The sequence below is a fragment of the Zootoca vivipara genome, chromosome 3 (genome assembly GCF_963506605.1).
Source record: "Zootoca vivipara chromosome 3, rZooViv1.1, whole genome shotgun sequence".
NCBI classification, from domain to species: Eukaryota; Metazoa; Chordata; class Lepidosauria; order Squamata; family Lacertidae; genus Zootoca; species Zootoca vivipara.
Genome location: NC_083278.1, coordinates 91,495,434 through 91,517,370, shown reverse-complemented (window position 1 = coordinate 91,517,370; position 21,937 = coordinate 91,495,434). Strand labels below are relative to the sequence as shown.

The 21,937-nt window shown below is 44.8% G+C and overlaps 1 protein-coding gene across 2 annotated transcripts; it reads left to right on the top strand.

The window, feature by feature from the left end:
• Positions 1-2,557: 2,557 nt before the first annotated feature.
• On the top strand, positions 2,558-20,079 carry C3H1orf115 (chromosome 3 C1orf115 homolog). 2 transcript variants are annotated; one of them, XM_035111381.2, is made up of 2 exons: positions 2,558-3,263; positions 5,529-6,875. In XM_035111381.2, the coding sequence occupies exons 1-2, from the start codon at positions 2,694-2,696 to the stop codon at positions 5,568-5,570; spliced, it is 612 nt and encodes a 203-aa protein (XP_034967272.2). In that variant the 5' UTR covers positions 2,558-2,693; the 3' UTR covers positions 5,571-6,875. The 2 variants fall into 2 exon arrangements, with proteins under 2 accessions (XP_034967272.2, XP_034967271.1); XM_035111380.2 differs by lacking the exon at positions 5,529-6,875 and adding an exon at positions 14,395-20,079 and having other exon boundaries at positions 2,700-3,263.
• The last annotated feature ends 1,858 nt before the right edge of the window (positions 20,080-21,937 follow it).

The window sequence follows — 21,937 nt, the reverse complement described above, 5'->3', positions numbered from 1 at the left end:
TATGGTACAGTATCTGCTCTGCATGCAGAATGTCCCAGTTTCAATCCCTGGCAGGGTTGAAAAAAAACCACTGGCTGAAACCTGGATAGGCACTGCCAGTCATAGAATCATAGAATTATAGAGTTGGATAGCCCCCCCCCCCAAGATTCACCTAGTCCAACCTGCTGGAATGCAGGAATCTCAGCTAAAGCATCCATGATAGATGGTCGTCCAACCTCCGCTTCAAAACCTCCAGGTAAGGAGAGACCTCAAGCTCCAGTCAATGTAGACAATACTGAGGTTGAACCAATATTCTGATTCAGTATAAGGCAGGTTCCAATGTTCTAATGAGCTGCAGATGGGAATGTGGGGGCTCAACCAAAGGGGTCATGGAAAAGTGGGTTTTGACTATGGATGTGAAGTAAGAGGTGGCATCGTGCAGGTGTCTTGGGAGGCAGTTTCAAGTGTTGGGTGGGTAGTTGTGGAGAGAGAGTGGATTTGGGGGGGCATTAAGACATCTGAGGATGATGGAGCTTGGAGAAAAGGGGATATATCTCGATGTGGGTGGAAAGTGAAGTGGGGAGCAAAGCAAAGGCAGTCTTTGAAAGTAATAACAAATTACTCTGCTGGAGCTGGGATTGAGCAGGAACCTATTGTAGCGAATTAAGGAAGACTGCAGGGGGCAGGTAAGACACACCCCACATAATTGATCAGAAGTCATGTAGACCATTTGAATGGCAATGCCCATCAGCTTGCAGAGGGGCATCAAATATTTTATTGAGGACCTTGGGCCCTAGGAGTTTGCTCCTATGAGGAAGAGCATCATGTGGCCAGACTGAGGCTATTATTTTGGCAAAGTGCAAGATATATATAAGGTGACCAAACTGAGACAAACAGAGGAGAAGATTGGTCATCGTTCAGCTAGATCTGCAATCAAAAGAACTTTTGCTGCATCAAGCCAAAGATTCATCTAGCCAAGCATCTTCACATTGGTCAACCCAATGCCTTACGGGAAGCCTATAGCAGGCATCCCCAAACTTCGGTCCTCCAGATGTTTTGGACTACAATTCCCATCTTCCCAGACCACTGGTCCTGTTAGCTAGGGATGATGGGAGTTGTAGTCCAAAAACAGCTGGAGGGCCAAGTTTGGCCATCACTGATCTGATTCTGCCTGGGCTCCATTCTTCCAAGAGGTGGTACAGCTGTGAAGAGATTTATTGACTGTTAGATTATCTATCTATGAATTTGATGGACAGGTTTGGTGACTTTCCTCTAGGGACTCTGCTGGCCAGCGGTGCCCTTTATTTATCATATATTTACAATGATAGATTCCCTCCCCTCCCCACCCCCCAAAAAACAATGTTGCTAAACCATAGTTTGACCCTTAATTTTTATTCAACCTCAGAATTGATGAACTTTTTTCTCACATAGAGTATTAGAAACCAGTATTGCAGAATAAAATGGGATTCTGGGGGTGGGGGAGAAAGATTAGATTCTTTATGACAGCTCCAGCTGGAGGAAAATGTATATAATTTCCAATATCTTAGTAATTAAAAGAACACTTCTAGTACTGTGTTCGGACAGTGAGGCATGGTAAAATTCTTAATTACTTGGGGAATTACTTTAGTAGCGACATCAAATGAAAACAAGATAAGCTTATTAATGAATTTCTACCAGAGAGCTACTGAACTAAAGATGAAATAGCATAAAATAGGAGGAGGAAGTGATCATTTCATGTAACTGGTTTATGGATGTGTAGTGAAGTGTTTAGCGGAGGGTTTATATCATTAAACTAAAAAAAACCAACGATCTCGCTTCTCTTGCAGAGGCAATATGCCAGCAAACCTGGACTCACTTTGGATTCAAAATTTAGAATTCTGATCAATTTCTGGACGGGAATATGCTCAAAACCTACTTCTGGCTGTCCTGGTGAATGAAACAAGGTCAGGGGTAACAATGGAGACAAAACCTACTTCTGGCTGTCCTGGTGAATGAAACAAGGTCAGGGGTAACAATGGAGACAGGGGGGCCAGGCCACCATATGCATTATGTCAACTTGATTTCAAAGAATGCTATAAGGCTTATGAATCATAAGAGCATAAGAAGAGTCTGCTAGATCAGACCAATAGCCCACCTAGTCCAGCATCTCATAGTGGCTAAGAACATGCTTATGGGAAGCCAGAAAGCAGGTCCTCACTGCCACATCACTTGCCTCACTTGTGATTCCTAGCAACCATATTCAGTCTGTCTACACTGACTGGCAGCAGTTGTCCCGGATTTAAGGTGGGGACGATGACACTCCAGCCCTACCTAGAGAGGTCACTGATTGAACCTGGGACCAGATCCTGTCCCACCGAGCTGCAGCGAAACACCTCGTGCTGCAAGTAGGCCTCACACTTTATTGGGTGTGGAAGCGGAAGAGGGAAAGCAGAAGATGTCAGGGAAAACTTTTCCAAATCAACTGTCAAGTCCCATCTGCTTTATTGCTTGAAACTTCAGAAGAAGCAATTAGATCAAATAGCCCTTCTCCTCCTATTGAGGCTGCACTTTTTTTAAAGAGTTCAGTCGCACACAACGGCATTGTTTTTCCTGCCTCAGCCTACCGATCATGGCTATTGTGCGTTGGTATGTGAAGTGCTTGGTGCAACAGGAACGGGAAGCCCTGGAAATACCGTGTGTGTGTGTGTTTTGTCAACAGCGCCCTTTGGCACAGGATGTTGGACTTCTTGGATCAGCTGCCAAGCCTCAGGAAGCAGACTCTCCCCGCCCGCTGCCCTTTTGTGGGGACACAGGGAGGGCAGGCTGCGGCCTTGGCGCTGGCGCCGCCTATGCGAAAGTGTCCCTTGAGCGCCACCTGTTACTTTCCTCCCGCTGGCCCGGCGCGCGGATCTCCTCCTGCGCGCTCGGCTGAGGTAAGGGAGCGAAGGTGCCTTAGGCTCTTCTTCCCCAGTGCCGCCTGCGGATTCCCCGCCGGGCGACCTCCGGGCGCGATGACCGTCGGGGGGACCCGGAGAGCCAACTACCCCCGACGGGGGCCTGCGGAGGACGAAATCTCTATCCTGGAAAAGGACGAGGAAGAAGAAGAGGAAGAGGAGGAGGAGAGGAGGCAGACAGCCCCAAGCGGCCAAGCTGAAGAGGGGGAGTCCGGCTGCGCCTCCAAGAAAGTCGCCTTCGCCGTCCTCCCGGACAAGTACGAGCCTCTCGGCGGGGCGGGAGACGAGCAGCAGCCCAAAGCCGAGCGCAAGAGCAAGAAGCGCAGGAGGAAGCTCAAGAAATACGGCAAGGTAGGCTGCGCCCCGAGGCCCTGCGCGCTCTGCGGATCATCGCGCGCAGATCCGTTATTCGGGGGGGGGGGGTCAGCCTAGCTAGGCGAGTGTCTTGCCCAGCCTCAGCGCCCCGGCTCTCGGATAGGATGAGGGCAGACTTCAGTCATATATAGTAAAACAAATGTATTTAAAAAGAACTGGGGGACTTCTGGACACATCAGATTGTTGAACTGGAAATGGCTTCACCACACTTCGCTAGCACTCGCGACCTTGTTGACAGAGTGGTAAAAAACTGGATCTCACCCAACCGCGACATAGGCACCTTTTCAATGCGAAATCGAATTAGGTTGCGGGAATGTGGGATATTTGGTCTAAGGGGCGTGCAAGCAGAGCCGGCCCATCCAGGAGGCTGGTAATCATCTCAGGCACGGGAACCCTCCTAGGGATGGAGGTCCCTTACCCCGCCCCCCAAAAATTTTTTGAGGGGTTGGGGGTCCTAAGTTGATGGACATTGCCATTCATATGTTGTGCATGTGCCGTGTCATGTGATCAATTATATGGAGCGGGACTTACTTGGGCTCCCCCAATATTTTAATCAAGTTGGTACCCCTGGCCTCAGGTGGCAGGACCCGCGGAGGCAGCAGATCCTGATGTAGATCTCTATTCCTCCTTTGTTCCTGATGCAGATCTTAGAATCATGGAACCATAGAATCATAGAGTTGGAAGAGACCACAAGGGCCATCCAGTCCAACCCCCTGCCAAGCAGGAAACACCATCAAAGCCTTCTTGACAGATGGCTGTCAAGCCTCTGCTTAAAGACCTCCCCTTCTTCCTGGGTGGGCTTGGCTGAGAAAGCACTTGTTTTTCTCAGGTGCCAAAATCTCTTGGGCTGGGCCTTGTGCGCAAGGATATATGCTTAGCCTTTCTATTCAGATGACTCCTACAGAACGTGTGTAGGAGGGTCTAGGATGGTGCTCAGTTCAGTTCTCCCAGCATTCGTAAGGTCTTCTGTACAGTGATCCAAGACTGTCCTTTCTTGCTTTCAGAGGTCATAGCAACAGTCCCAGTTGTTGACATCCTTGTGTGCATGTTCATTGCAAATCTGAAGCAACCTGCTTTTGAAGGACTGTAGGATGTTGAAGTTGGACGGGATCTTGGAGGTCATCTAGTTTGCTCAGTGCAGGGATTTCGGGAAGAATCCTTTGAGAAACCACATAGTCAGAGTGGGGCTTTCGCAAGACAAAAAGGGATCTGGGCATAGCTGCCAAGTTATCCCTTTTTAAAGGGAAATTCCCTTATGCTGAATAGGCTTCCTCGTGAGAAAAGGGAGAACTTGGCAGCTATGGGATCTGGGTCGGTTTTGTTGTCTATTGCTCTAATTAGGAAATATAATTTTGTAGCAACTGTGGAACACTGGTTTTATAAAAGGAAATAAAAAAAAGGACCATGAAGATACATAGACTTTTTGTGTTAAAATGCACACACAGAGAGGCCAGGTGTTTGTTTGTGGCTAAAAGATACCCTAAACCCAAATTAAGTCGTGCAAAATAACAGCCACCCTCTACATTCACTATCATTAAAGTGAAGTGAAATTTCTTCCCTTGTCGTGTTAAGGTTCTAGCACAACAGCCCTAAACAGGGCTGCCTTCAGATGTCTTCTAAAAATCTGGTAGCTGTTTTTCTCTTTGACATCTGATGGGAGGGCGTTCCACAGGGCAGGCGCCACCACCGAGAAGGCCCTCAGTGGTACCTCAGTGGAAAAGACCGTCTTTTCTGTTATACTTCCATGGATGGAGGAGGGTCTCTGATGCTCATCTAAGAGCAAGGTCATGGGCGAGAGGGGGTTCTTAAGGTACTTTGCTGCTCTACAGTTGTTATTGGATTCCAATTCTCATCAGCCCCAGCGTGGCCAGTGGCCAGGGATGAAAACAGTTGTAACCCAACCATAGAGCCACAGGTTCCCTACCCTTAGGGCTTTGTAAGTTAAAACCAGCACTCCACATTGGAGTTGGATGAGGACTAAGTTAAGAATCCCATAATGGTTAAAAGTATTGAAAGAGGCAAATCTTCATCTATATATAGATTTCATCGAGTTATATACAAAAATACAAATATCCATTCAATATTAAACCAAACAATAAAAACTGAGGCAAAAGATAAATAATAATAAAAAACATATGAAGAAATAAACCAGAAACTTATTCAACTGGCAAAAACACTATGGTAGATTTTAAATGGCTTGGCAGATAAAATAACTGCTCTATTTTGCACACTTCCTTTCAGGATGAACAAGAAAACCTGCAAAATACATGCTGTGGAAATTAATTGAATCAAGTGCAAGTATATACAATTGCCTTTGGCAAGTCACTGTGATGAGACTTGGTTACAAATCTGAATTGGGTGGTTGTAGGTACAAAAGAGAAACTGTAATCAAAAATGCAATAGTGTGGCAATTGTGTATCAATGAAATACAGCCATACTTTCTCTTGGCAGGATGTATGACACAGTGGCATCCTGCATATGAGCCATTTTCAATGTTCTCTAAAAATGTATATTAAATAAAAAAAAATCATATAGCTTATTTCATTTCAAGTTTTGATCATTAAAAGCTTCACTCCTTACTATTCAGATGCCTGATTAGGAAAGCTGAATTCTTACCCTCATAAATAATAACAGTTAATTTTGTTATAATTAATGCAGCAGCTGGTCTTAGATAGTTGACAGCAACACTCTTTAAAAGAGTTGGTGGGGATCTCATTAAAGAAGAAAAGGGTTTAATAAACGCCGAAACCAAAATTCTTATTATAATCAAATTAATAGTAGCAATTTGATTCCTTACCTGCCCTTCATAAAATGGTCCCAGTGTAGGTCACAACAATATAAAAACACAATATTAAAATCCATTAAAACAAATTACAATAAAAGAATAGGGTGGATCCTATATATATGCATGTGTGTATCAGGTTATATATGCATGTGTGTATCAGGTGGCAAAGTGGCCGGAGACAAGAATGTTCATTTTCTTTGTAATTCTGCTATTCTGAATGCAATCAGTTGTTTAAATTTGTACACTAAAAGTTTATTGTTTTTAATTCCATTTTGTTTTAGTTACAGTGGTACCTCAGGTTAAGAACTTAATTCGTTCTGGAGGTCCGTTCTTAACCTGAAACTGTTCTTAACCTGAGGTACCACTTTAGCTAATGGGGCCTCCTGCTGCCGCCATGCTGCGATTTCTGTTCTCATCCTGAAGTAAAGTTCTTAACCTGAGGTACTATATCTGGGTTAGTGGAGTCTGTAACCTGAAGCGTCCGTAACCTGAGGTACCAGAAAATTTTGTATCACTTGCTTCACTAAAAAGCAAATTCAAATAAGGTCACATTCAGATAAAAACAATACAAAACTAGTCAATAAAACTATCTGAATAGTTATATTTATTTATTTAATTATAAAATATGTATTATTTATTTATAAAATATGTATGCCTCTTGTCAAAACATCTAATTGGAGGAAGGGCATGATTAGATAATTCCATTATAATTACATTATAATTATCAATAAAAGCAGAAGTTAAAGACAAGCTGGCCTCAAAAATCGAAGTATACATAAAATCAGTGGTTTGAAGTATACCTTTTTTTTTAAAAAGCCGATTAAAATGCATGCAACCTTACATATGTGGGTGGGCTTGCCTAAGCAACAAATAGTTTAGCAGGCACAACAAAAACAATACAATGAAGGCACCTGCCTAATATCAATGGGCAAGGAGTTCAAAAATGTAAGTGCTGCTGAAAATTCAGTTCCCTACCAGTGCAGGACCAATATTTTGTGGTGCTTGTAAAAGCACTAGTTCCTCAAATCAAAGTGGCTGAATGGGCATATATGGGGTAAGGGGATCCCTCAAGCACTGGTGGAGGAAGAAGAGTGCGGGGGGAGCACACCGACCCCGGCAGTGTGATCCTGGTGGGGTGCCATCGCAGCTGCTCCCCTGCCTGCACTGGGCGCCATGCCCCCACAGGTGGCATGCCACACCCCGGGATGCACGCCAGCCCCACCCCTGCCTGTTTTCCACCACCGCCACTGCCCTCAAGTAAGCCTGTCCTGTATCCGTACCAGGTGGCTCAATATCTCAACAGCCTTCTGATGTGTTTTTTCAACTGGTGCCAATAGTTGAACCATGTTGGTGCCAATCATGCCTCGAGGGAAGAACATGTCGTATTCAAGGTGCCATCACTGAAAAGACCCTGTCTCAAGCTAAAGCACCTAAGGTTTTGCTTCGTGATGGAGTGACAAGAAGGACCTTCCTGACAAATCTTAAATGCCCAGGCAGGACAACGCCAAGGGAGATGCTTCTTTAGATAACTGGGAAGCATTAAAACTTTGATTTGGGCTTTGTAGCCAGGGTTGCCAGGCTCAATAGAGGACAGGACTTCTGTGCCTTTAATTGCCCTGCTCTTTTTTGAGTTTGGAAACCTTAAAGAGAAACCAGCAGACCCTTTGCTAAACAAACAAACAAACCCTTTGTTTAGCAAAGGGTCTGCTGGTTTCTCTTTAAGGTTTCCAGACTCAAAAGAGAGCAGGGCAATTAAAGGCACAGAAGTCCTGCCCTCTATTGAGTCTGGCAACCCTATTTGTAGCATGTAGGTTGCCACTGCATACTCATCAGAAGCGGTATTGCGTTATTCCAAACAACTGGAGCATTTTGCACCAGCTGCTGCCTCCAAACCATCTTCAAAGCCCCATTGAGTGCATTGCTGTAATCTAGCCTGGAGGTTACCAGAGCATGGATTACTTTGTGCTGATGATCTGAACTCCCCTAGACCACACCAGTCCTGGTTTCCTTGTTATGACCACACCTACAGCTTTGCCACCTTCAAGTGAGTCTCCTGCTGCACATTCTCCTATGCTGCCCAGTATGGGTGAAATTTTCTCCTTGCTCCCAGACCATGTATGTGATGCCATCTCTCTCTCCCCCTCCTTCTCTCTCTCTCTGTCTTCCCCACCCCTTCAACACCCTCCTCAAAATCCAAGTCTTTCTACAAGGCTTAAAAACCTCTTAATCCATCTTCCTGTAGCAAAGTATTAAGTGCGTAAACCTGCTTTTGCTCACACATTTGCTTCTCTCTCCAATCCCCATTTCACCTTCCCTGTTGCCTGTTTAGATTGCAAACTACTTGGGAAAGGGGATCCTATTCTTCCCCGTTATGAAACTTCATGTAGACAGATAAAAAGGTAAAGGGACCCCTGACCATTAGGTCCAGTCGTGACCGACTCTGGGGTTGTGCGCTCATCTTGCATTATTGGCCGAGGGAGCTGGCGTATAGCTTCCAGGTCATGTGGCCAGCATGACAAAGCCGCTTCTGGCAAATCAGAGCAGCACATGGAAAGGCTGTTTACCTTTCCGCTGTAGCGGTTCCTATTTATCTACTTGCATTTTGACGTGCTTTCGAACAGCTAGGTTGGCAGGAGCTGGGACCAAGCAACGGGAGCTCACCCCGTCACAGGGATTCGAACCACTGACCTTCTGATCAGCAAGCCCTAGGCTCAGTGGTTTAACCACAGCGCCAGATGAGGCATAATACATCCCTCTGTTTACAGTGCCCAGACTGTGAATGCTGTTGTTTCTGTAGGCAAAACAGCACACAGAAAACAAGAGGGGGTATCAGTGACTGGCTACTAACTCTGATGGCTGTGCTGTTACCTCCACTGGTACTTCTGAATGCCGACAGCAGGGAAACAGCAGAAGATGGATAGTGTTGTTGTGCCCAGGTGCTGCTTTCAGGCTTCCCATGGGCATCTGGCTGGTCACTGTGAGAGCAGGATGCTGCACTAGGTGGGCGTGGGCCACTGGCCTGATCCAGAAGAGACCTCTTACCCTCTTAGCAGGTTTGAGGGAGTTCATAACCATGTTTGAGAATTAAATATCTATATATCCTTAGATAAAAGGTGAAGGACACTCCTCCCCGCAAAGAACCTAGTGAGGACTGAGGATGCCGCTCAGTGGCTACAGAATGCTGGTTGGTTGACTGTTGGGAGGGGACAAGGGGAAATTGAGTGGTTGGAATCCTGAAGAAAAAAAAAGGAGTGCAGCATTTTGTTGCAGGCTCCACTTATAAGTACGTAATAACAACTTTACATTCATGCGATCTTCGTTGGATAATTCTTGTAGCAGAAGGCTGCTCTTGCAGCACAAACAGAATTGTCTTTGAAAAAACAAATAACAAGTTAAATCCAGTGAAGGAGCCTGCTGGATTTCACACACCCGCCCCCTTTTCCCTTTCCCTTTCCCTTTTAAGACGAAACCAGTCCTATCGGAGCTGAAGCCAGCATTCCTGTAGATCAAAAGAGTGACCTGCCATTTCAGTCTGTAAAATACTCTAAGCTAATCCACGTGACAGATGCTTTGCATCTCTTTGTGCCACATTTCTTCGCTTGGCATCCTTACTTTGACAATGTTCCAATTAGCAAGAAGTGTGAGGTTTGTTTCCCACCCTCTGCAACAGAGACAAAGAGATAGAATAATAGACCTCCCTTCCGTTCTGCGTCCAACTGCAGCATCAGCATTAACACTTTGCTGCTGGTTTACTGCAAGAGTTTTACCACTGAAAATACTACTCTTGCTATTCATTCATTCATTCATTCATTCATTCATTCATTCATTCATTCATTATACCTATACCTGTCCTTTTAAGAACATAGGAAACTGCCTTATACTGAATCAAACTATTGGTCCATCTTGTTCAGTCTACAATGACTGTCAGGGGCTCTCGGGGAGATGCTGCCTGGACTGGATATGCTGGGGATTGAACCTGGGAACTTCTGCATACAAAGCAGATGCCCTGTCATTGGAATTACCAGCCTTTCCCCATACCAACCCTTTTCTGCAAGGAGGTCAAGGTGGCCAGTGTGGTGTAGTGGTTAGAATGTTGGACTAGGACCTGGGGAACCAGGGTTCAAATCCCCACTCAGCCAGGAAGCTCACTGGGTGACTGTTGGCCAGTCACTGTCTCCCAGCCTAATTTACCTCACAGGGTGGTTGCGAGGATAAAATGGAGGGGTGGGGAGAGCCATGTATTCCACCTTGAACTCATTGGGATATAAATGACCCTCTCCCCTTTTATCCTTACAACAACCCTGTGAAGTAGGTTACTCTGGCCCAAGTGACTGGTCCAAGGTCATTCAGTCAGGGACAATGGCCATAGGTTCCCTATCCCTGGACAAAATAGTAAGCATCAGGTTGTCTGTGGAAATTTCATATATTGTATGGGTCAACTGAAAGGATGATTAGCTCGTGTGTTGGTGCTGATAGTCTTGTATATAAGATCCACCATGCAGCAGTCATGTCACCTTTAAAGCACATTTGAAACACATTCTTTTCCTCAAAGAATTATGGGCATTGTAGTTTACCCCTCAAAGAGTTACAATTCCAGTAACCCTTAACAAAGTGCAGTGCCAATAATTCTTTGAGGGGGGAAATGTGCTTCAAATGTGATTTAAAGGTGTAGTGTGTGTACACAGGGAGTTTGATGGCCATGATTTGTTGTCTGTGTCATTTGCTACAGGTTTCGGTGAGACTTTCACAACCTGCCTCTTAAATATTGCTTCATCATGTATATGAAATAAACACAAAGGTCATGCTGTTTGTTTGTGTTGGAAAGTACCTTGAGCCCTGCTGAAATCAGGGCTCCATTGTTTTGGCCGAGGTCCAAGCATTTTATGACACAATCTCTGCCAGGCCCAATGAAACAAAAGAGGTAAAGTAATTTGACCAAGGCTAGATAGAGGATGAGACAATGGTGTCCTCTATGTGATCACCTCTGTTGGTGGCTTTCCAGCTTCATCCTTCTCTTCCTCAAACAGGAATTTATTCTGATCTTGCACCAATGACTTCACACCATTCGAAGCATTTGATAGGGAGTTGGCTGCACCAGTGCATTTTAAAGAGGTGTGATTGTGCAATCATTTGTAGGCCCTATTACAGAGATGGGGAACTCTGAACCTTCCAGATAATGTTGGATTACAATTCCCAGCAGCCCAGCCAACATGGCCTGTGGTCAGGGATGATGGGATTTGTAGTCCAACAACTAGAGGGCCACAAGTTCAATCACTGCCCTGCCTTAAGCTTGCTGATGCAGCAAGTTTTAGAATTAGTTTGGACCAAAGGGCCAAAATTTAGCCACTTCATAGAATTGAAGAGTTAGAAAGGCCCCTGAGGGTCAACTAGTTCAACCGCCTGCAATACAGGAGTCTCAGCTAAAATACCCATGACCTATGGCCATCCAACCTCTTCTTAAAAACCTCCAATGAAGGAAAATCCACCACCTTCCAAGGCAGTCCATCCCACTGCCAAACAGCTCTTGCCATCAGAAAGTTCTTCCCAATGTTTAGTTGGAATCTTATTGTTTATCACTTGAAGCCATTGGTTTGGGTCCCACCCTCCAGATAAAAAGAAAGCAAGCTTGCTCCATCTTCCATGTGACAGCCCTTAAGATATTTGAAGATAGCTATTATATCTCCTCTCAGTCTCCTCCTATCCATGCTAAACATATTCAACTCCCTCAACAATTCCTCATAAGGTGACCTTGATAATCTTGGTAGCCCTCCTCTGCACACGTTCCAGCTTGTCAATATCCTTCTTAAATAGTGGCGCCCAGAACTGGACACAGTCCCCCAGGAGTGGTATGCTCAAGGCGAAATGCAGCGGAACTATTACATCCCTTGATGAGGACCCTATATTTCTGTATATGCAGCCTAGAATAGCATTAGCGTTTGATAATTAATGTGGTATCCTAATGTTTTGAATGTATAGTGTGGATATGACCAATTTTGTATTCAGACTGCCCCAACAATCCACAAGTAAGCTTTTCCTGAGTATGAACTGATGAATGAGCCCATGGTGATAGACAGCTGGTGTTTTGTAATCTAGTACTTGAGGCAATCTCAGTCTAAAGGAAATAGCTTGAATTCCAGGGAGTTTCATACACTCCTCCAGTACCAAGTATTTGCAACAATAGCATAGCAGCCTCCAGCTTCCAGTGGGAGTTTGGTTCATTTGCCCCAGCAAGAATCTGGGGGAGCTGCCTTTTGTTATTTTTAATGTCTTTTCAACCCTCTATTCCTTAAGGCTTGTTACTTATTACATTATAAAATAAAGGCAACAACCTTACCTATCTAAATATAGGCTTTTTCAAAAAAGTGATAGTCATAGATTCACATAAAAAGAAAGAGTCTAAAGAGTGCAGTGCAACAATGATACCTAATAAAAATTAGAACAAATTACTAAAAAACAATCAACAAAATTTAAGTGAACACAAAGGTCACTTAGAGACCAACTAAGTTTGTCATTGGTATGAGCTTTCGTGTGCACGCACACTTCTTCAGATTTCGTGCATGCACACGAAAGCTCATACCAATGACAAACTTAGTTGGTCTCTAAGGTGCTAGTGGAAGGGGGGGAAATTATTTTGTTTCGACTACGCCAGACCAACACAGCTACCTACCTGTAAACAAAGGTCACTAATATTCAAAAATACCAAATATTGCAAAGCTGATGACATTGTTGTTGTTGTTGTTGTTGTTGTTGTTGTTGTTGTTGTTGTTTAGTCATTTAGTCGTGTCCGACTCTTCGTGACCCCATGGACCAGAGCACGCCAGGCACTCCTGTCTTCCACTGCCTCCCACAGTTTGGCAAACTCATGTTGGTAGCTTTGAGAACACTGTCCAACCATCTTGTCCTCTGTCGTCCCCTTCTCCTTGTGCCCTCAATCTTTCCCAACATCAGGGTCTTTTCCAGGGAGTCCATACACCACTACTGGGAAAACCATAGCTTTAACTATCAGACCTTTGTTGGCAAGGTGATGTCTCTGCTTTTTAAGATGCTGTCTAGGTTTGTCATCGCTTTTCTCCTAAGAAGCAGGAGTCTTTTAATTTCGTGACTGCTGTCACCATCTGCAGTGATCATGGAGCCCAAGAAAGTAAAATCTTTCACTGCCTCCATTTCTTCCCCTTCTATTTACCAGGAGGTGATGGGACCAGTGGCCATGATCTTAGTTTTTTTGATGTTGAGCTTCAGACCACATTTTGCGCTCTTCTCTTTCATTCTTTAATTCCTCCTCACTTTCTGCCATCAGTTGTGTCATCTGCATATCTGAGGTTGTTTATATTGTTTCTGGAAATCTTAATTCTTGCTTGGGATTCATCCAATCCAGCCTTTCGCATGATGAATTTTGCATATAAGTTAAATAAGCAGGGAGACAATATACAACCTTGTCATACTCCTTTCCCAATTTTGAACCACACAGTTGTTCCATATCCAGTTCTAACTGTAGCTTTTTGTCCCACGTAGAGATTTCTCAGGAGACAGATGAGGTGATCAGACACTCCCATTTATTTAAGAACTTGCCATAGTTTGCTGTGGTTGACTCAGTCAAAGGCTTTTGTGTAGTCAATGAAGCAGAAGTAGATGTTTTTCTGGAACTCTCTAGCTTTCTCCATAATCCAGTGCATGTTTGCAATTTGGTCTCTGGGGAGGGGGAGAAAGATCTATATCGGAATCTGCTGTTCCTGTGGATCCTGCACCTGAGATTATTGTCTCACCTTGTCTCACGTGTGGGCTGGCCCTTGTTACAAATGTATCCTGCTCCCCCCCCAAGGAACTAAGGGGCTGCACCCCACACCATTAACCAGTAGCTCTGTGTGGTAGTGTAGGCTGAGAGATGGTGGCCAGCTCCACAGTGAACTTCATGGCTAAGTAGGGATTCAAACTCCGGTCTCCTAGATCTGAATACACCACTCTTTCTAGTACACTGCACTGGCTTTCCTTGTGACCAAAAAGCATTGTGAGAACAGAGCCGCACTCAAGTAATATTTTTTGCAGCTGAAAAGAAATGTAATACTCTGTTTGGTTGTAATGGTTAGTGTTGGACCAGGATCTGGAAAACAGGGGTTCAAATTTCAACTCAGATATGAAGTTCACTGGGTGACCTTGGGCCAGTCACAATCTCTCAGCCTAAACTACTTTACAGGGTTGTCGTGAGATTAAAATGGAGAGATTGGGAGAGCCATGTATGCCACCTTGAGGAAACATGGGGCATATGTTGTCACTTTCTTGAGTATATCCTGCTCTTCAGTAGTGTTCTCTGTTCTTTTCTTCTAGAATGTGGGCAAAGCACTGCAAAAAGGATGCCGTTATCTGGTACTCGGTCTGCAGGGATTAGCTAATGCCTACTCATCTCCTCTTGGAGTGGCTGTTTCAATAGCTACGGCGTTTCGTTAAGACTTGCAGCCTGCCACATTCGGGTTGAAGACGGAAGGAACGGTTGTTGAAGCACCTGGCCAAATTTCCCTTTCGCTGAAACTTCGTCTTCAGAAATGTCTCCCAACTGAGCAACAAGAAAGAAAAAACAGATCAGACTGAACATTCGGGATGGATCATTTGCTGCTCTGGACATGAGTCGTTCTCTGACAAGTGCTTTGATCAAAAGAATGAGTAAGGCCAAAAGAACAAAACGTTGATTAGCTGGGCTGGATTTAGAAATATAGTAATTGTGTGTCAACTACTCACCAGCAGGATTGGCCCAAGGCATTTCGCCGCCTGAGGCAAGGATGGCACCCCACCTCCCATTCTGTGTGCAAAATCCAACTGAATTGTCAGTTGAATGAACATTGTAGGCAGGACAGTGTCCCCCGCCACACATGACGCCTGAGAGGTATAGGGCAGACTATGCAGCATGCACAAGTCTGCCCTTCAACATCTCATCTCCATTCCTCACCCCTTGAGGCAGCCGCCTTTGCCTAACAGTGGTGACTGGTCTCCACTGGGACTGCTGGAGTGTAAGGCAGGAGGCCAACAGTAGGTGGAGCCAGAGCCAGTGACAGGCACAACCACGGTCAATGATAAGCAAAGTCAGTTAAGTCTAATTTTGTCCCTATCCTCCTCCTTGCTGAGTTCTGCACAGGAAACAATGAAGCTAAGGAGGAGGAAGCTGACAGCCAGTTACATCCTTTGGACCAATTGTAATTGAAAAAAGGCAGGGAGATGGAGGTTGACTGAGGGTAAACTGAAGTTGGTGCGGTAGTGCCCCATTCAACCCAATTGACCAGACTGTACTGCTGCCTATTAGTCAGGCTGGCCTTGACAAAAGCAACATCTGTGGACAAAGAAAAGGACAGCATGTAGGAGGAAATGGAGGAAGAGTGGCACGTAAAGGAGACACATAAAAGGAAAACAGGGAGATGAAGTTTTCATAATTCTGGCCAGGCCTTAGTAATGCTGCATGGTGGGCTGGTGTTCCAGAGAGGCAGAAAGAGCTACATCTGTTGAATGTCTATATCAGGGATTGGGAACTTTTGGATGTTGTTGGACTACAACTCCCATCATCTCTGACCGCTGGCCATGCTGGCTGGGGAGGATGGGAATTGAAGTCCAACAGCATCTGCAGAACCACAGGTTACCCATCCCTGGTCTACATGTTAGAGCACACAGGAGCAACAGCAGAAGCAGGCAAATACCAGAAAATATGGAAGAAAGGGGGGATTTGGGAAGAGAAATTATTTGACAAAATAAGAACTTAAGGACATTATTGCATTGGACCCATCATGTAGCCAAGCATCTTGCAATCAGTTCCAGATACCTTGGGAGTCCTGGTTCTCAGCTGGAGAATTGTGAGAGCCCTGTGGGTAGGGTTGCCAGGCCCTGGTAGTGCTTTTTATCTCTCTTAAGGGAAGGGAACATTTCTGCAAGCCACGCCCACTTTCACCAGCCTTGCTTCGTGCCCACCTTCAGTGGCTGAAATGTTTTTTAGAGGGCTGAGCCAATCAGAAGGTTGGCGGTTCGAATCTCCGTGACGGGGTGAGCTCCCGTTGCTCGGTCCCAGCTCCTGCCAACCTAGCAGTTCAAAAGCACGTCAAAGTGCAAGCAGATAAATAGGTACCACTACAGCGGAAAAGTAAACGGTGTTTCCGTGTGCTGTTCTGGTTTGCCAGAAGTGGCCTTGTCATGCTGGCCACATGACCCGGAAGCTGTTCCCTCGGCCAATAACGCGAGATGAGCGGCGCAACCCCAGAGTCAGTCACGACTGGACCTAATGGTCAGGGGTCCCTTTACCTTTAATTAGTTTCATTTGCCTGGATAGAGGATAGAGGCAGGGGTGTGTGTATAAACTAGCCAATGGTACAAAGGTAACATTTACATTCATTGCTCTGCCTGTTTTTGCCTCTGGCCCTGCCTACCACTGTCATGCAGCCCCCAGAAGGCTGCCCAGAAGGCTGAAGAATGTCCCCCACCACTGTGCTGATTTCACAACCATGAGTACTTTTATAAACCTCTATTAAAGGTGTGGGGAACCTTTGGCCCTTCAGATGTGGCAGAACTATGACTCCCATCAGCCTCAGCAAGCATGTCTCAATAGCTAAGGGTTTCTGGGAGTTGTGGTTCAGCAGCATCAGATTAGAACGTGAGCCCATAAGATGATCCTGCTGGATCAGGCCATCCAGTTGTCTCAGTGGCCAGCCAAGCTGCTTATGGGAAGCTCTCAAGCGAGACCTGAGCCCAAGAGTACTCTCATCTCCTGCAGTCTCCAGCAACTGGTATTTGGAACCTCCAGCTGTGGAGGCGACACACAACTGTCATGGCTAGTATCCATCTATAGCCCTTTCATGAAATTAAGAATCTAATCCTCTTTCAAACCCATCTATATTGGTGGCCATCACTGCGAGCGAGTGCCATAGTTTATGTGTTTATTTTTAAAAATATATCCTGAATTTTCCAACATTCAGCTTCATTGCATGCCCATGAGTTCTAGCATTATAAAAGGGGTTGCACACACCTGCTCGATTACGCCATTTCCCCACCACTACTCCTCAGTAGACTTTCATTCTTCTTCTGTACCTCCTGCTTGATCTGTGGCTGTAGGTCAGGGGTGAGGAATCTCCAGCCCACAGACCTACTTAGAGTTAGGCCCACCTCCTCTCATGGCCCCCAAGGCCATTTTGGCCAAGCCACACCCACCTACCCTATCCTTGACTTCACATATGCTATCAGTTGTGGGGCAGATGAAGACCTGGCTCAGCTGAAAGGGGGTTTACAGGTACCATGGATGGGTGGTGCTTGCAAAGTCCTACTTGGGTCTTGTGAAGCCCCTCACAGAACGCTCCTGAAGACCCCTGCAGGCAAAAATGGGCCACCTGGTGCCATGATGTCAGGTGATTGATAAGTAATCGTCCCCCACCTGTCTGTCAAACGTGGCCTGTGAAGGGGGGAGAGATAACAATCTGTCCCACCAACCAGATCCAGCTGCCCACCCATGCTGTAGGGGAAGGGAGGTAGCTCAGTGGTAGGGCATCTGCACTGCATGCAGAATCTCCTAGGTTCACTCTCCAGCATCTCCAGGTGAGGCTGGGAAAGACTCCATGTCTGAAACTTTGGAGAGCCACCACTAGTCAGTGTAAATAAATAATACCAAGCTGGATGAGCAGTTGGTCCATCTCAGTATAAGGTGGCTCCTTATGATCTGATTGTCCTGGGACCATGTGGCTTCTGACAGCATTGCAAATGACAATTCTTGTTCTACTGGTGGTGCAAAGGGCCACCTTACAGCCTCACTAGTCTAGGGCAGTTTATGTGGCACTCAAGGGCATTTTTGGCAGAGAAATCAGGGCAGGAATAGAAAGTAGCCCCAGCAATCTTGCTTTGCGGCTAGAATGCTACACCTAGGATTACAAAGCAGGTGGGAGTTGTGTAAGACATCTGTACGGTATGCAGAATTTTGCCCCATTTGTTGGGTACTAGATGTTGCCTTGGCACAGCTCTCTGTTTATCCTGCTGCAGTCAAAGCAGCTGTAGACAATCAAGCAGCCTGTGTGTGTATAGGACAGAAGTATCTGTCATGGTGTTTAATAAAACTCATCTTCCTGGAATGCCTGCCCTAGGCACCAAGAGTAAGAGATCAGATGAATATCTCACTGGAAAAAGCATTAAGCTGGCCTGCTGGGTTTAACCTTGTGGATGGAAATCTCTGAAAGCTGCCATTTAAAGAATTATCTTGTCCAGTGTTGACAGAAGAATCAAGCCTTTGCATTCCCGAAATGATATATTTCCACCTAGATAATACTGTAGTTAATTTTGATATGTTTTATATATACCTTCTGAGCTTTATAGAATTCATTGAAGAATACTTGCTTTTTTAAAAAAGAAATATGCTTTAAAGCTGGTTATTTTGTTTTACTTAATATTAATGAACCTGCTAACAAGTAAGCTGATGTACTAAGAGAAATTAAATAGATTTAGCCAGAGTGCAATTTGTGTGTGAACTGCTTTTGATTTTCCAAACATCCTCAACTATTAATCTTGTCTTGTGGATAAGACTGGACTTAACCTTCCAGGGGTCCTTTACCTTTACCTTACCTACTATTAATTCAAGACTGGTGTGTGAATAGCCCATAAGGTAAGATCTTTGTAACAACGTCCTATAAAGTGGGTTGTCTTCTGTGAATCACAATTATTTGTGCATTAATTTAGAGCATTTTCACCCAGTTCTCCAGCTGAAAAAGAGGACGGGGAGGAAGAGGAAAGCAAGCAAACTCAGATACCGATTCTAGAAGTTACAAGATCCATACAATGATCAGCTTGAATGGAAACAGTTCTAAGGAAGCATGGAGTCTCTTAGTAGAGCCGATGGAGAGACTTTGCTTCCCTTTCTGCTGTACCCTGATGGTGCAGCTGCCGCTGGATGACAGTCAAGAATGTAAATAGAGTCTGCTGGATCAGGCCAATGGCCCATCTAGTTCAGCATCCTGTTCCCACAGTGGCCAGCCAGATGCCTATAGGAAACCCTCAAGCAGGGCCGGGGGGCAAGAGCACCCCCACCCACCCTCACCCCCTGGATTCTAGGAACCGGTATCAAGAAGTATTACTGTCTCCAGCTGTGACTTCATTAGTACAGTTCTAGACTAATTAGTATAGTCCATGATTTATAAAGCACCTAAAATCCTGGAAGAAGGAGATCCTTTACACAGATAAGGTTGTATAGTTGTCTGATTTTTGCTCCAGAAAAATCTAGTCTTCCATTGTTTTTAAATAAAGCAGGGATAGGGAACCTGTGGCCCTCCAGGTGTTATTGGACTACAACGTGATCACCTTCTGTCGAGTCCAGCGACTTATGGAGGGTCAGAATTAAAGAATGTGTCCTCCCCCCCATCATGATGCTAAGGATATACTGTATTAGAAAACATGCTGTGTCTGCGTATGAATAAGATGGTATACCCATGATCCAAAACATCTGTGCCATTTAATATAATGGCTTACTCCAAAAGAGAACAAGCAGCTTCTGTTTGGTAAGGGTATCAAGAATCTTGTGTTGTAGATCCCTAGACCCCTTCACAGAACTGCACTTTCCAAAATTAGCTATTAAGCCTACAGGTGCAGATATGCCAAGGATGTGGCACTGCTTATTTTATAGTTCATGTGTTCCCTAACTCCTGCTGATCTCTGCAAAGTGGACAGTATCCCAGGGCATTTTTAATCAAAACTCTTGGCACCTCCATCTAAGTTCCCCCATCACTGTTTGTATGTGGGGCTCCAGCATTACTGTACATTATAGCGAGTGGGCAGCTGTCACAATGAAATATGTTGATAGGTATAAATAGCAGGCTGTCAAAAATCTTAAAGGGAATCGATACAAGTAACGTGTTAAGGGGGGGGGGGAAACTGTTGACACTATAACTCATTTTTATTATTATTTAAAGTTTGTAGATATAGTGGGAATAGTTTGGTTTCCTGGAGTTCTTCCCTGGTGAGAAAAAAAACTATAATTGCAGTGAATACTTTCCTTGATGTGCCTGCTTTAATATGTGCCTGCAAAAAAGGCATGATATAATGTGTAGTCATATCAGCCAGTACTAATCCTTTGCTAGTCAAAGTCCAAAGTCCGCTTTGAGAATGAGAAAGGTTTTAAGGATCACCATCCAGCTGCACTAAATTAAGAGCTTCAACACCAGTGTTTACACCAAAGATAACACAGCATTTTTTGTTATTATTTATAACTTATACTTTAATATATAAATCCTTCATAATCTTTACCTGTTAGATCACATTTTGCAGAACACCAGTGTCTTGACTGTTTCTCTGCATCATTGTCATCATCAAATTTCATGCTATATAAAATCTATAGGCTCGGGTCCAAAGGCACAAGATGCAGCAACTTTGCTAAAGTTAAGAAGGTCTTGATTTGGTGTCTAGATGGGAGAGAGAGACTGCCTAGGAATCCCATGCAAGCCATCCTTAATTCAGTGAAAGGAAGGTGGGACAGATGGTGGCTTAAGGCATTCAAGTGCACTATTGTAAAGGGTAAAGAAATTCCCTGTTTGTTTTCCCAGTGTTTATTCTGTTTGCCTTACACAAAATGAAGACTCTTGTCCCATAAGAAACTGCTAGCGGTTTATGCCATGCAGCAAGCCCACTATTTGGAAAGGCTTCCCTTAGTCATGCTGTGTTAGTCCAGTTTCTGCATGGGAGAATTGAGGAACCTAAAATGCACATTTAAAAATGGGAACTTAGAAAGCAATCTCTGAGCTATTTGGACTCATAATTCCACCTAACTGGAAACATATGTTACACAAAACGACCGTGTCCAGCTTGCATGGCACAGGCATTCCTATAAAAACCAGGATTCCTCCGTCGTAAGGCTGTTCTTTAGTGCCCTCTACTGTGAAGAATCCAAATTCTCCTGGGAATAAGGAAAAGTTGTTTTTCAACAAGGCATTAAAAAGGAAGCGGAGTGAGGCAGCTTCATCAGGAGCTGGTTGGGATATTGTGAAAGGGTAGCAAACTGTTAGTGACTTTATTATTGTTGTACAGTTCTTTTACCGTCAGGGAATGGAGGGGGGAGTGCTTATAGGCTGTTCTGCCTTTTGTGCCAAAATCTCCTTAGGCACTATGCATCTTTACTTGGCGTGTTTGCCATTTGCTATTCTGGCTCAGGCAGCAAAATGTCTTGGGCCCGACCAGCCCATATTTAATGGTCCTCTCCATTAAGTTTAATTTTGCCTTGGTGCATCTAACCCGTTTCAGATCTCATGGCAACCAGGCGGTGAACCTTTTTCGCAGTGGCATCCAACCTCTGAAATCACTCTCTTTCTCTGTATGTCTCTGTGTGTCACACACACACACACACACACACACACACACACACACACACACGTAAGGCAGTTACCACCTGTGACATTGTTTCAGCATCTGTTGAAGGCTGCTTTGTTCATTTAAGCATTCTGCTGATTTTATTGCCAGCCTTTTTCTGATTACTTTTACTGAGGTTTATTGTACTTCTTTTATGTCTGCATTTTAATGTATTTGTTTTGTACCTTGTACCTGCTGATTTTATACCTGATAGAAGATAGCAGACAAACCATTATGTAAGCTCAAGCATTGATATCACTGCCCCACTGATCAGTGGGAAAGTACATTTGTGTCCACAGGAACTGGGCTAGAATGCTAGCAAAACCAAGAAACTGAAGTGACTAGTTTCTGCATGGGCACCATACATTTTGTTGTAAAAATTTGCAGAGCTACACGGTCCTAGAATTAAGTGGATCCTTGACCCAGGAAGAGTCCAGGTATCCTGGCAGGCAGACGAAGTTTGAGCGTCTCCTGCCTACCAAATAACAGAGGCCAAACCAGGACGTACGAAGCAAGGTACTTTATT

Coding starts and splice junctions, on each gene's coding strand:
- C3H1orf115 (XM_035111381.2), top strand. CDS start 2,694: ATGTTGGACTTCTTGGATCAGCTGCCAAGCCTCAGGAAGCAGACTCTC. Junction 3,264..5,528: donor AGCTCAAGAAATACGGCAAG/GTAGGCTGCGCC, acceptor ACTTCCTTTCAG/GATGAACAAGAAAACCTGCA.